We start from the raw sequence: 12,810 nt of genomic DNA on the forward strand, positions 1-12,810 counted from the left end.
TCACCTCAGAATCCCTGAACCACACCACTTCCCCAACATCCTGAACTCCCAGAACCCCAAGCCTGGCAGGGAAGGGCACTCTGTGAATTCCCCAAAAAGCCCTGATAGGACCCCCAACATCCCTGTACGACCCTTCAGCACCTCCCCACACACCCCAGGGCCCTCAGCCAAGGTCACTGGGAGCTCAGCCCCTCCAAAGTGAGGGGCTGTGGGTGCCAACCCCCCCTTCTCTGAGCGCCTTCCCACCACTCTCCAGGACCCATGTCCCCCATTGTCACCCACGCATGTGGATCCACCAGTGAAAGGCCACAATGATGCCCATGAACAGGACCAGGAACAACAAGGACCCAAGGACCACTGCAACCACTGCAGGAAATAGAGGGGGACAGACTGGGGTCACTGGGGTCACCCCAGAGGTTTTTTACCAATCCCAGTGACCTCAGGAGTTCCCTTCCTGTGCCCTGTTCCGTTTGTGTCACTGGCAAGGGACAGAGCGAGGGGTGAACCTGGGTCATCAATGATCCGAGGGTCTCAGACCCAATTAGGACCCGTGTGACCCCACCTGTGTTCCGGTGCTGTCCAGTGGTTCCCTGTGGTGTCACCTCCAGGGCCAGCTCTGGGCTGAGTGCCCGGAACACGCGGTGCCCGTCCTGTCCCAGCTGGTTGGTGGCCACGCACTGGTAGGTGCCCGAATGTCCCACATCGACGGCCCCAAGCTCCAGGAGGGGACCCCGGGCCACCTCCTGCCCGTCACGCAGCCAGGTGAAGGTGACAGGGGCTGAGCCCACCTGCACCGAGCAGCGCAGGGTCACGGGGTCACCTGGGCGCACCTGGAGTGCCGGGGGACCGGGGGTGATGGTGGCATTGGCCACGGGCACTGCGGGGACACAGACAGGGCTGAGGCCGGGGGAGGGGCTGGCACCCGGCGTGGGGGAGAGGACCCGAGGGGGGAATAAGGGTGGGATGGGTGGGATGTGAATGCTGTGGATGAGGTCACGCCCAGCCCGAGGGTCCTGCTCACCCAGGATGGTGACATTCAGGGGGACACTCTTGGCCATGTTGTCTCCAGTGGTAGTGGCCACTGTCATTGTCCCCAACGTTCCACACCTCCACGTGGGAGCCAGTGCCCAGTGGTGTCCCCGAACCCCCCCGGTGCCAGGAGAAGAACAGGGGACCTGTCCCCATGGCCACCGCACAGCTCAGCACCAGGCAGTCCCCCAGTGCCACCTGTGCCCCGGGGGGCTGCACCGACAGCGACACCCCCGAGGGCGGGACCCCTGCGAGGAATTGGGGACATGGGAGGGGTGAAACATATGGGGAGTGGACCCCATTGAGGGAGAAGTGAACCCAGGGACGGGTGGAGTTGAGGCAGGCAGGGATGAGGGACACGAGATAGGACAGAGGAGACCCCGGGGGGGATGTGGGGTGGCTCAGAGAGGGGCGGGAGGAGCCCAGGGAGGGACTGGAGGGAAGCAGGGAGGGGTGGAAGCAAGCTGGGTAGGGAAGGGAGAGTAGAGGATGGAGCTGGGAATTCGGGAGGGGTATAGGATGCCAGGTAGGGATGGGGGAACCTGGAGAGGGACCCGGACAGAGATGGAGGGACCCGAGACGGACATGGGAAGGTCTGGGTGAGCCAGGGAGGGATGAAAGGAAGGCTGAGGGACTCAGGCACTGGTGCGTGAAAGCTGGGAGGATTTGGGGGCTTCCCGTCCCCATTCCCACATTCACCATGTACTGTCACTGTCACTGGGGCTGACTTCTCCCAGCACGGTGATGGCCCAGAGTTCACCCAGCCCCCACAGCGGTAGCGGCCACTGTGGTGCAGCTGCAGGGGGGACAGGGACAGCTGGGTCCCGCAGAGGGTCCTCCCCAGATCCCTGTCCCCATGGTAAAATCGTACTCCAGTGACTGTGCCATCGTGCCAGCCCCGGCAGCGCAGTGTCACCGTGTCCCCCTCCAGCAGCGCCCGTGCCGGCAGCTGCAGCACAAGACGCTCTGTGGGACAGGAAGGACCTGTCACATCTGGGGAGTCTGGGGGTTCCCAAAGGCCTTGGGAGGCACCAGGGGTCCCCCCTTGCATTGAGGGGGTCTCAGTGCACTGGGATGCTCTGGGATGTCCCCGTGAGCAGGGGACAGGCTCTCAGCACATGGGGGGTGTGACCCAGGAAAGGAGCCCACCCAGAGCTGTCGGGGACCCCAAGGGTGCCAGGGCACACATCCCCCCTCACCATTTAACACCCTCACGGGGAGGCTGAGCCCACTGCCGGGTCTGCCACACGTGTAGGTGCCACTCTCGTTGACAACGAAGCGTTTGGGTCCCTTTTGCCACCAGAGCCACCCGCCCTTGTACCAGGTGGTGTCACCGGTGGTCCCCGAGCCCTGGCAGGTCAGTGTCACCCGGTCCCACAGCACCGCCGGCCTCCAGGCGGGCTCCACGAGGATCTGGGGGCTCTGAGCGCCTGCGGGTGACAGGGGACACCAGCCTGGCAGGGCCACCACGGGGCTGGGGAGAGCGGGGCAGGGACATGGCATCCCCCGAGGACTCACCAGCGAGGCCGAGGGTCTGGGCTGGAAGGGAGAAGGGACAGGGCTGGCTGGGGATAGCAATGTGGGGACAGGAGCACAGGGACACAGAGTTTGGTGTCTGTCCCCAAACTGTGCTTGTGTGGCATGGGTCCCTCAAGGACAGGGACGCTGAATGCACCCCATGCTCCAGCAGGACACGGGGGCAGTGTGGACAGCCTGGAATTGGGGATGCCATGGGCACGTCCTGCTGGCACAGGTCATGTCCATCAGCCCCATAATGCCTCCCTAAATCCCTGTCCCACCATTATTGTCTCCACGTTCTTGTCCCCCTCTCCTGTCCCCAGGGCCACCCCATTACCCCGGTCACCTCATAGATTGGCTCTGCTGGCCTTGGGTCCTCAGGGGACCCCGCAGCCCCCCTGTGCCCCCTCCCCACCGCTCTCTGCCTCACCGGGGCCCATCCCCGGGCCGTCAGGCCCGTGCCCGGGGCACTCACCCCACAGGAGCAGCGCCACCTTCCCGGCCATCCCGCTGTCCCCGGCCATGGGCACTGGCTGTCACTCGCTGCTGTGGCCACCTGTCCCCTGGCTGGCGGCTCCTCTCATGAAGGGGAAGGAAGCGAGGTCAGGTCTCATCTCATTGTGTAGGTGGCCTGTGGTGGGGGCAGGGTGGCCACAAGATGGGGACAGGCTGTGGGCAGAATGGGGACAAGGCTGGGTGGCACAAGGTGGGAGATGGAGTTCCCAGGAGTGGATGGCTCAGAGGGAGTGGGGAGCCAGGAATGGGTGTCTAGGGGAATGGGGGTCCTGAGGAGGGGGAGTCACCAGGGCCAGGGAGACTCAGGGATCAGAGTCCCAGGGGAATTTGGGCTCCAGGTATTTGGGGTCATGGATGGGGGTCCGAGGGATGATGGTGCTGGGAGAATGAGGGGGCCCCAGTGAAATGGAGGGTCCTGGGATAATCAAGGTTCTGCAGGAAGGGGGGTTGTAGGGGCTGGAATTTTGGGGACAGGGTTCCTTGGGAACGGGGGGTCCTGGGCCATGGAGATCCTGGGAAATGGCAGTCCTGGGATGGGGTCCCAGGGAGAAAGGACATAATGAAGGGGGTCCCTTGATTGGAGTGCCAGGGGAATGGAAGTGCCAGGGATGGGCAGTTGCTGGGCAGGCCCGTGGGTCACAGTTCCTTCCCTGGATGCCTCAGAGTTTGGGGTGACCCAAGCCCAGTGCTGTCTCCCGGGGTGCCCCTGGTTTGGGGGGTCACCTAAACCCCAACGGTGGATTCCATGGGTCTCTGGGTCTGTGCCTCCTTACCACCCAGGTGCCCCTCCCACCACTCAGGGGCTTTTTCCTGTCTTCAATTGAATTTCCTTCTTTTAGTTCCTCAATTTCACAACCCTCCAGTTCGTGACTTGATGATCTTGGAGGGCACCTCAGCAGGAAATGGGTTGGGGAAACCCCAGGCTGGGACAAAAGGGGGTAGGGGGCCTACAGGGAGGGGTTGGGGGCTCTGGGGGATGGGGGTGTCCAGCTTTGTCCCCCAACACTTTCATTTTCTCTCTCCTGAAACAGAAGGAAGTGATGCTGTCCTGGGGGATGGTGGCTCTGGGGGATTCCAGACTTCTCCATTCTTGCTCCTTCCATGCAGGATCTGAGCCTGCAAGAGCAGCTGCCACCCCTAGAACTAGGACCTCCCTGGGACAAGACCCTGGGACAAGACCCAGGCATCCACCCCAGAGGAGCCCTTTTCTGTCAGGGCAGGATCCCTCTCTGGATGTGCCCTCCCAGGACAGAATCCATGTCCTGGCCTCAGCATAAACGGCCTCTTCCTTCTGCTCAGGAAAGAGAAAATTAATATATTGGGGGAACACAGCCAGAGAGCCCCAACCCTCACAGCCCCCCAGTCTCTGCTTGCACCCCCCAGCCCTCTTTTCCCCTTCCTGGGATCCCCACCTGTTTTCTGCTCCGGTTTTCCCTGGGATGGCTGAGCCACGAAATGAGGGGATGGGAAAAAGCCCAGGGGTGTGTGAGGCAGAGATCCAGAGCCTCCCATGAAAAGCCTGGGGTTCCCTCCTGGCCATGAGCACCCTGTGGGAGCTATGCTGGGTTCTGAGTCCCCTCAAAATCTGAGACACCCCATGAAAGAGCTGTGACCTTGCTGCCCACCCAGCCACTGCCCATTGCTGGGATCCTCATTTCCCTGGGAACCCAACTATGGCACCCCCATTCCCCTGGGAGCCCAACCCTGGCATCCCTGGCATCCCCATTCCCTTGGTCGCTCCTCCCTGGGGACCCCCATCTCAGCACTCCCATTGCCCAGCACCACCATTGCCTTGATCCCATCCCATGGGATGCTTCTACTCCAGAACCCCCATTCCTGAGGGTGCCTTTTTCCCCCCTGCACTCCCTACCCTGGGACCCACATGCCATGATCACAAATCCCTGGGCACCATGTTCCCAGAGGACCCCCATCCCTGAATCCCTGCTGGCATGGAGCTCTCAATTCCCCTGGACCCCCACTGTCCTGGACACCCATCCTCGGGAATTGGGGTTCTGGGGGAAGAAGCAGCCCATGGAATGGGATCAAGGCAATGGTGGTGCTGGGTAATGGGAGTGCTGTGACTGGGGACCCCAGGATGAGAGACCAAGGGAAGGGGGGTACCATGGTTGGGTTTCCAGGGAAATGCACTGTGGCTGGGTGGGCACATGGGCCACAGCTCCTTCATGGGGTGCCTCAGATTTTCGTCTGACTCAGAGACCAGCACAGCACTCATAGGGTGCTCATGGCCAGGAGGGAACCCCAGGCTTGTCCTGGGAGGCTCTGGATCTCTGCCCCAAACACCCTTGGACTTTTCTCATCTGCCCATTTCCTGGCTCAGCCATCCCAGGGAAAACCTGAGCAGGTAAAAGGTGGGAGATCCTAGCAAAGGGAAAAGAGGGCTGGGGGTGCAGGCAGAGATTAAGGAGCTGTGGGGGATGGGGCTCTCTGGCCTCATCCCCCCAAGATTTTCACTTTGTCTGCCCTGCACCAGAAGGAAGAGGACGTTTATGCTGAGGCCAGGAGGTGGATTCTGTCCTGGGGAGCACATCAAGAGGGGTCCAGCCCTGTGGAAAAAGGGCTCCTCTAGGATGGTTCTTGCCCCAGGGTCTTGTCCCAGGGGGGTCCTTGATCTGGGGGTGCCATGTCCTTGGGGATTCCTGTCCCAGAGGTGACACATCCTGGGCACCTCTGTCCTGGGGGGCCATGAGCATTCCTGCTTTTCCCAGAGGGGGCCTGGGACCTCTGGGATGCCCAGACTTAAGGAGACACCTGTTATGACCTTGTCCTGCTGATGGGAAACTCCAGGCTTCATTTGGTTCCACAGCAATCTGTGGCAATGCCCTTGTGTCCCTCAGGGTCTGATTCCCTGGTAAATCCACTGCAGCCTGCCCTCAATTCCCCTGCCTGGGCACTCCCTGCTCCTGCTGTGACACCCCTGTGCCCCAGAGCCACGGGTGCAGCCCCTGCTCGATATTTCCACACTTTTCCCTCTCTTCTGCTGTCCACATCCAGAACACAAACATTCTTTCTGGCAGGTTCCAGAGGGCTGCAGGTTTTGTTCAAGGAGGAGGGTCCTGGTCAGGTCGTTGAGCAGATCCTCGTGGGATTTGCAGCAGTTCTGGGGCTCTCTCAGTGCCTTGGGCACAGGGACCAAATGATCAATTGCTGCATTTCCGCACTGGTTCCCTCGCAGCTGCCCCTGCAGGGGGGGGTTTCCAGCCAGCCCTGCTCTGAAAACCATCAAAGGCCCTCGCAGAGCCACTGCTTGGGCTCACCCTGGGTTTTGTGCTTCTTGCAGAGCTGAGCAAACCACAGCCACGCCTTTTTCCCCCTTAGAATTGTCACCTTTGCAGCAGCTCGAGAGCTGCGAGAATCAAAGCCAAGGGGGCAGGGGGAACCTCAGGTCCTGGCTGCCAGCTGGGGCTGGCCAGAGCAGGGCTGGCCAATGCCCATCCCTGTGCAGTGGGGCTGGGCCATGGCTGGGCCCCACACTTGGATGGCCACTGGCTTCAAGGAGGAGCAGTTTGGGAGCTCCTTCCTGCCTGGGGCTCCATTCCCGAGCTGCTCTTGCCAGCTCAGATCCTGCAGGGGATGAGGGAAAATGGAGAAGTGTGGAACAGGATTTCTCACAAACCCCAGTAATCCCAAAGTGTCCCAACCCCTCAGGACAGAAACCCCGTGAGGGGATTGTGGGGAGCATGAGAGGGAGGGGGAAGCCCCCCAAGAGCTTCTCAAGTGTTTCATGTGCAGGGTCTCATCCATCTCCTGGTTGCCAGCACTGAGGCCCTGCAGGGCTTTTGGGTGTGGGGGTGGCTTTGGGTGTTTTTGGGGTGTCTGTGCCCTCCCTGACTGACACCAGCCCATGTCCATCCCTCTCCCCAGTCAGCTCCGCTGATACCCCTCCATAGAGACCCCCCACCCCCTTTTCTCCTTCCCTGGGGCCCTCCCACTCATTTCCTGCCCATGTGCTCTCCAGGATTTCTGAGCCAGGAACTGGGGATGAGAGGGCATGGCACAAAATTGAGGAAAATGAGGAAAACAGAGAAATAAAGAGGAAAATGTCAAGGGCAGGGGAGGTCAGAGAAGCAGACCTACCCAGGACACCCATGTGATGCCTGCTCAGGAAACGAGCACCCCAGGGGGGCAGGACTGGGCCCTGGGTCACCCCAAAATCTGAGGCAGCCAGGGAAGGAGCTGTGACCCACGGGGCTGCCCAGTCACTGCCCATGCCTGGCACCCTCATTCCCCTGGGATTCCATCCATGAGACATTCGTTCTTTGTGTCTCCCCTTCCCTGGGACAGGAATGGAGAAATGTCCCCCACTTTGCTGTGACCCCCATCCCAGTACTGCCATTCCCCAGGATCTCCATTCCCAAGGACCCTCAACCTATTTGTTCCAGCCCCTGGGACCCCCCACTCCACTGGGGACCTTGATTCCCCCAGGACCCCCATTCCCCTGGCACCCTCATCCCTGGGATCCATCCCATGATCACAAATCCCTGGCGGCCACGTTGTTCTGGGACCCTCATCCCTGAGTCTGAAAACACCCAACCCTTGGGACCCCCATTCCCACGTTATTCCATCCATGGCACTGCAGTCTCCTGCACACCCATCCTTGACCCCCTGCAATGGCTCAGCCTCCAAATTCTGGCAACATCCTGTCACCACCAAGTCCCACCATCACCCCCATGTGTCACAAGGTCCTCACCCAGCCCCCATCCTGTCCACACCCTGCCCCCACCAAGGGCCACCTACACGTGGGGACGAGACGTGACCTCGCTTCCTGTCCCTTCATGGGAAGAGCCGCCAGCCAGGGGACAGGTGGCCACAGCAGCGAGTGACAGCCAGTGCCCATGGCCGGGGACAGCGGGATGGCCGGGAAGGTGGCGCTGCTCCTGTGGGGTGAGTGCCCCGGGCACGGGCCTGACGGCCCGGGGATGGGCCCCGGTGAGGCAGAGAGCGGTGGGGAGGGGGCACAGGGGGGCTGCGGGGTCCCCTGAGGTCCCCAAGGCCAGCAGAGCCAGGGCATGGGCATGGACCCCAGTGTGAGCAGAGTCGTGGGGTGGCCCTGGGGACAGGAAGAGGGGAACTGGGATGTGGGGATGGGAACAGGGGGATCGAGATGTGGGGACAAGGATGTGGCAAAAGGAACCTTGGGGCTGGGGCAGCTGTGGGGACAGGGACCAGGAGACAGGGATTTGGTGCCAGGGACAAGGGCCACGTCCCATGCAGATGGGCCATGGGGACAGGGGCCATGGGAATGGGATCACGGGCACAGGGCCATGGGGATGTGGCCGTGGGGACAGGTGCTGTAGGGCTGGGGGAGGTGACCTGTGCACACATGGGGTGTCCACAGTGTCCCCATGTCCTGCCTTAGGCCAGGGTGACCGAGGTGTCCCTGTGCTCAAACCCTCCGTGCTACACCAGTGTTCCTGTGGGGACACTTTGGGGACAGACACCACACCTGGTTTCACGGGTGCTGCTGTCCCTGCTGGGCCAACCCCAGCCAGCCCTGTCCCTCTCCCTTCTAGCCCAGACCCTCGGCCTCGCTGGTGAGTCCTCGGGGGATGCCATGTCCCTGCCCCGCTGTCCCCAGCCCCGTGGTGGCCCTGCCAGGCTGGTGTCTCTTGTCACCTGCAGGTGCCCAGAGCCCCCAGCTCCTGGTGGAGCCCCCCTGGACGCCGGCGGTGCTGTGGGACCGGGTGACACTGATCTGCCAGGGCTCGGGGACCGCCGGTGACACCACCTGGTACAAGGACGGGCAGCTCTGGGGACTGCAGGGGCACGACCACGTCAATGTCACCGAGAGTGGCACCTACACGTGTGACAGACCTGGCTCAGGGCACAGCCCCCCCGTGCACGTTGTAAATGGTGAGAGATCTTTGTTCCCCCATCCTGGCACCTGCGGGGACCCCGAGCGCTCTGGGTGAGCTCAGCTTCATGGGTCACGCCTCTCGTGTGACCAGAGCCTGTCTCCTGCTCTGGGGACATCCCAGAGCATCGCTGGAGCATCCCCTGTGCACACCACTGCATCCCAGTGTGACGAGACCACCCTGTTACCTTGTGGGACCCCTGGTTCCTTCTGTGGCCATCGAGACCCTCCTGTCCCACAGCCACCCCAGTGCTGCAGGTGCCGGCGAGGGCGCTGCTGGAGGGGGACAACGTGACACTGCGCTGCCGGCTCAGGCAGAAGGAGCCAGTGCCTGTAGTGCGCTTCTACCTCGATGGGGAGCAGCAAATGTGGTGGCAGCACAGTGGGACCGAGCTGTTCCTGAGCACTCTGCAGCAGCAGCACAGCGGCCGCTACCGCTGCCGTGTCCAGAGCAGCTCCCGACCGTCACTGTGGGATGAGTCAGAGCCGGTGACAGTGACAGTGCACGGTGAGCACCCCCACACCGCACACCTCAGCACCCCCAGGGCCCCACAGCGGACTCAGAGTCACGTCCCCCGCCCTGTCTCCTTCCCTGAGCTCTTCCCAATGCTGGTGCTGGAGGGTCCCCCCGAGCTCACCGAGGGGTCCCCCCTCAATCTCAGCTGCCTCAGCACCCCCAGCCCCCTGCGGCCCCCAGCCCCCCTCCTGTACCGCTTCTACCGGCACGGGCAGTTGTTGGGGGGCCCGCAGGGGTCCCCGCAGCTCCTGGTGCCCGCCGTGGGGGTCTCCCACTCGGGGAATTACAGCTGCGAGGTGCGCTCCGAGGGGGGGGGCTGTGTGGAAGAGCCACTACCAGTGCTGGGTCAGTGATGGTGACAGCGTGGCCAAGAGCCCTGCATTGTTCCCTGTCCTGGGTGAGCGGGACCCTTGGGTTGAGAGTGATCCCATCCACAGCATCCCCAACTCCACACGTTCCCATTCCATCTCATCCCCCCATACCAGCCCCACCCCAGGCCAGCTCACAGCCCCCACCATTGGATGTCACAGACCAGGGCAACTGGGACCGTCAGGGTCCAGGGATCCCCACCCAGGACATCCAAGCCCTGCATCCCTAAGCTCAGTGGTCATATCCTCCAATGAACATCAGGTCACATTCACCCTGCTGAGCATGACCCTCCCAGGGCACTGATACCCTTGGCATTGGGGTGACGCCCCCGTTGATGTGCCTCATGGCACCCATCACATCCCACCCACGCCATTCCGTGCCCCCCACCAGGTGACGTCCATCCCTGCCCTTGGACACAGCATCCCTCATCCCACCCTCACTTCACCCTCATCCCATTCTCATCCCCCACCCCTCACCCATCACATGCCCTCATCCCACACCACATGATGACCCCCAGCACCACGGGGTCACTGTCCTGGGTGAAGGAGACCCTCTGTCCCCAGGTGCCACCATGCAGACTCCCTCATCCCCCTATGCCGGGTGCCAGCCCCTCCCCCCGGCCTCAGCCCTGTCTGTGTCCCTGCAGTGCCCGTGGCCAATGCCACCATCACCCCCGGTCCCCCGACACTCCAGGTGCGCCCAGGTGACCCCGTGACCCTGCGCTGCTCGGTGCAGGTGGGCTCAGCCCCTGTCACCTTCATCTGGCTGCACCACGGGCAGGAGGTGGCCCGGGGTCCCCTCCTGGAGCTTGGGGCCGTCGATGTGGGACATTCGGGCACCTACCAGTGCGTGGCCACCAACCAGCTGGGACAGGACGGGCACCGCGTGTTCCGGGCACTCAGCCCAGAGCTGGCCCTGGAGGTGACACCACAGGAAATCACTGGACAGCACCGGAAAACAGGTAGGGTCAGACCACGTCAGTGGGACTGCAGGAGTCCTGCAGTGACAGGTGACCCTGATGTGTCCCTTCTGTCCCCAGCAGTGGCCGCAGGCCTTGGTGGGTCCCTCCTGTTCCTGGTCCTGCTCGTGGCTGGAGCTGTGGGCTGGCACCGGTGGAAAAACGTGTGGGTGACAGTGGAGACAATGGGAGCCCTGAGGGCCTGGGAGGTCACCTAAATGTGGGGGTGATGTGGAGGAACCCACAACCCCTGACTTGGGCAGCTGAGCTGCTGAGCGCTCAGGACCTTTGCTCAGAGTCCTGGAGAGTTTGGGGTGGTGTTGAAGGGACTTGTAGGGATTTTGGGGGTTTTTCAGAGATCTTGCAGGAATTTGGAGGTTGCTCCTCCCTGCCAGGCTTGAGCTTCTGGAGGCTCAGGAGATTCAGAGCAATGGGGTGGTTCAGGGGTTCTGGGGTGCATCAGGGATGCTCAGGGGTCCTGGGAAGAATTATGGGTGCAGTGGGGTTTGAGGATTCCAGAGAGGGGTCAGAGCCCTGGGGACCCGCAGTTACCCCTCCCCTCTTTCATTTGCAGCTGCCAGGAAGCAGCAGGAAAGGTGAGTGGGAGGCTTAAGCTACATTCTCTCCCTTCACCCCAACCCCCAAGACCTCCCATTCCCCCCACACATCCCCTTGATTCCCTCAGGGCCTCCCCGGAGTCCCCGGCCCCCCCAGAGGAGGGGGAGGTGCTGTACACCCACGTCGTGATCACCAAGCAGACGGGGGTTTAGTCCGGGCTGGGACACACGCACAGGGACACATCACTCATGGGTGTCCCCGTGCCCAGATGCCACAGCCAGTGTCTCTCGCAGTGTCCCCCCGTGCAACCAGACTCCAGGATCCCCAGGTGACCTACGCAGAGCTGGCAGCAACCCATGGGCGACCACAGGAATGCGGGGACATCTCTGGGAATGTGCTGTGACACTCGGGGCATGACTGGGTACTGGGGGGCACTGGGGGACCTCACCCATGGGCAACCACCTGTGTGTGTCCCTCCCACTGCTCCCATAGGTGCCCAACATTCACGGGCAAGTCTGACAAGTGAGGGGGCACGTGTGAGGTTGCACTGGGCACCCAGAGCTCCCCATGTCCCCTGAAACCCAAAGGTCTTCTCCATCCCCTTTCCACTGCCACCAGTGTCTTCCCATTCCACATCTAAATGCTCCCAGAACCCTCCAACACTTCTCCATTATCTTCCCACAGTGCTCCCAACACCCCCAAGGGCTCCCTATTTCCCCTCCCAGTGCCTCTCCATTGCTCCCAGCAGATCCAGGTGGTTCCCATTTTCTTTCCCAGTACCCCTGTAGTCCCAGTCCCTCTGCAATGCCCCTCTCAGCACTCCCAGTACACCCACGGCTCCTCATCAGTCCTTCTCGTGCCCGGAGAACAGAGGACTCATTGCCCATTTATATGCACTGAAATGCAGCTTTTTGGTTCAACTGGCAGAGATGGTGTTTCTTTGTTAAGCTCTGTAGCGCTTTAGGAATGGGATTCTCCAATTTTAGTCTGCCACTAAAAACCAGTGCTCTGGATTCCCTTCTGCCCTGTCTCAAACCCCTCCTGTGCCGTGTTCCCCACACCATGATGTCACAAAGGCCCTGGGGGTGTCCCAGAGCCTCCCCCTTTTCCAGGGCAGTGGGGATTAGGCCATGGCACAGGGTGGGGTGTCAGGGACAGAAAAAGTTGGATGTCTCGAGACATTTTGGAACACCTGTGTGTGGCAGGGCTGGGTCAATGATTGCTGTTGGTGACACAGGGCCCTGTGGTTCAGTCAGTCTGTCAGCCATGGTGCTCTAGGGACAGTGTGATGGTCTGCGAAACTCAGCTCCTGAGTGACTGAGGGACCAGGACTCCCACCTTGGGAGAGGGACCTTGGTGGCCTAAGGGCATAAAAAGCAGAGCATTAGGTGGCTAAGTGATCCTGTCTTTTCATGGAGGGTCTGCCACATCAACACTGGGGACCCAGGAGTGGGAAACTCTCTTGGTTTAAAA

General features: G+C 61.7%; 1 protein-coding gene across 1 annotated transcript; it reads left to right on the top strand.

Annotated features, from left to right (window-relative positions):
- Nucleotides 1–1,518: 1,518 nt before the first annotated feature.
- On the top strand, nucleotides 1,519–10,050 carry LOC148220711 (low affinity immunoglobulin gamma Fc region receptor III-like). Its single transcript, XM_088180987.1, has 4 exons — nucleotides 1,519–1,555; nucleotides 8,704–8,934; nucleotides 9,177–9,443; nucleotides 9,983–10,050. Exons 1-4 carry the CDS (start codon nucleotides 1,519–1,521, stop codon nucleotides 10,048–10,050), a joined length of 603 nt encoding a protein of 200 aa, XP_088037113.1.
- Nucleotides 10,051–12,810: the final 2,760 nt, after the last annotated feature.

This window comes from Sturnus vulgaris, chromosome 31, assembly GCF_052056855.1.
Source record: "Sturnus vulgaris isolate bStuVul1 chromosome 31, bStuVul1.hap1, whole genome shotgun sequence".
Classification (NCBI taxonomy): domain Eukaryota; kingdom Metazoa; phylum Chordata; class Aves; order Passeriformes; family Sturnidae; genus Sturnus; species Sturnus vulgaris.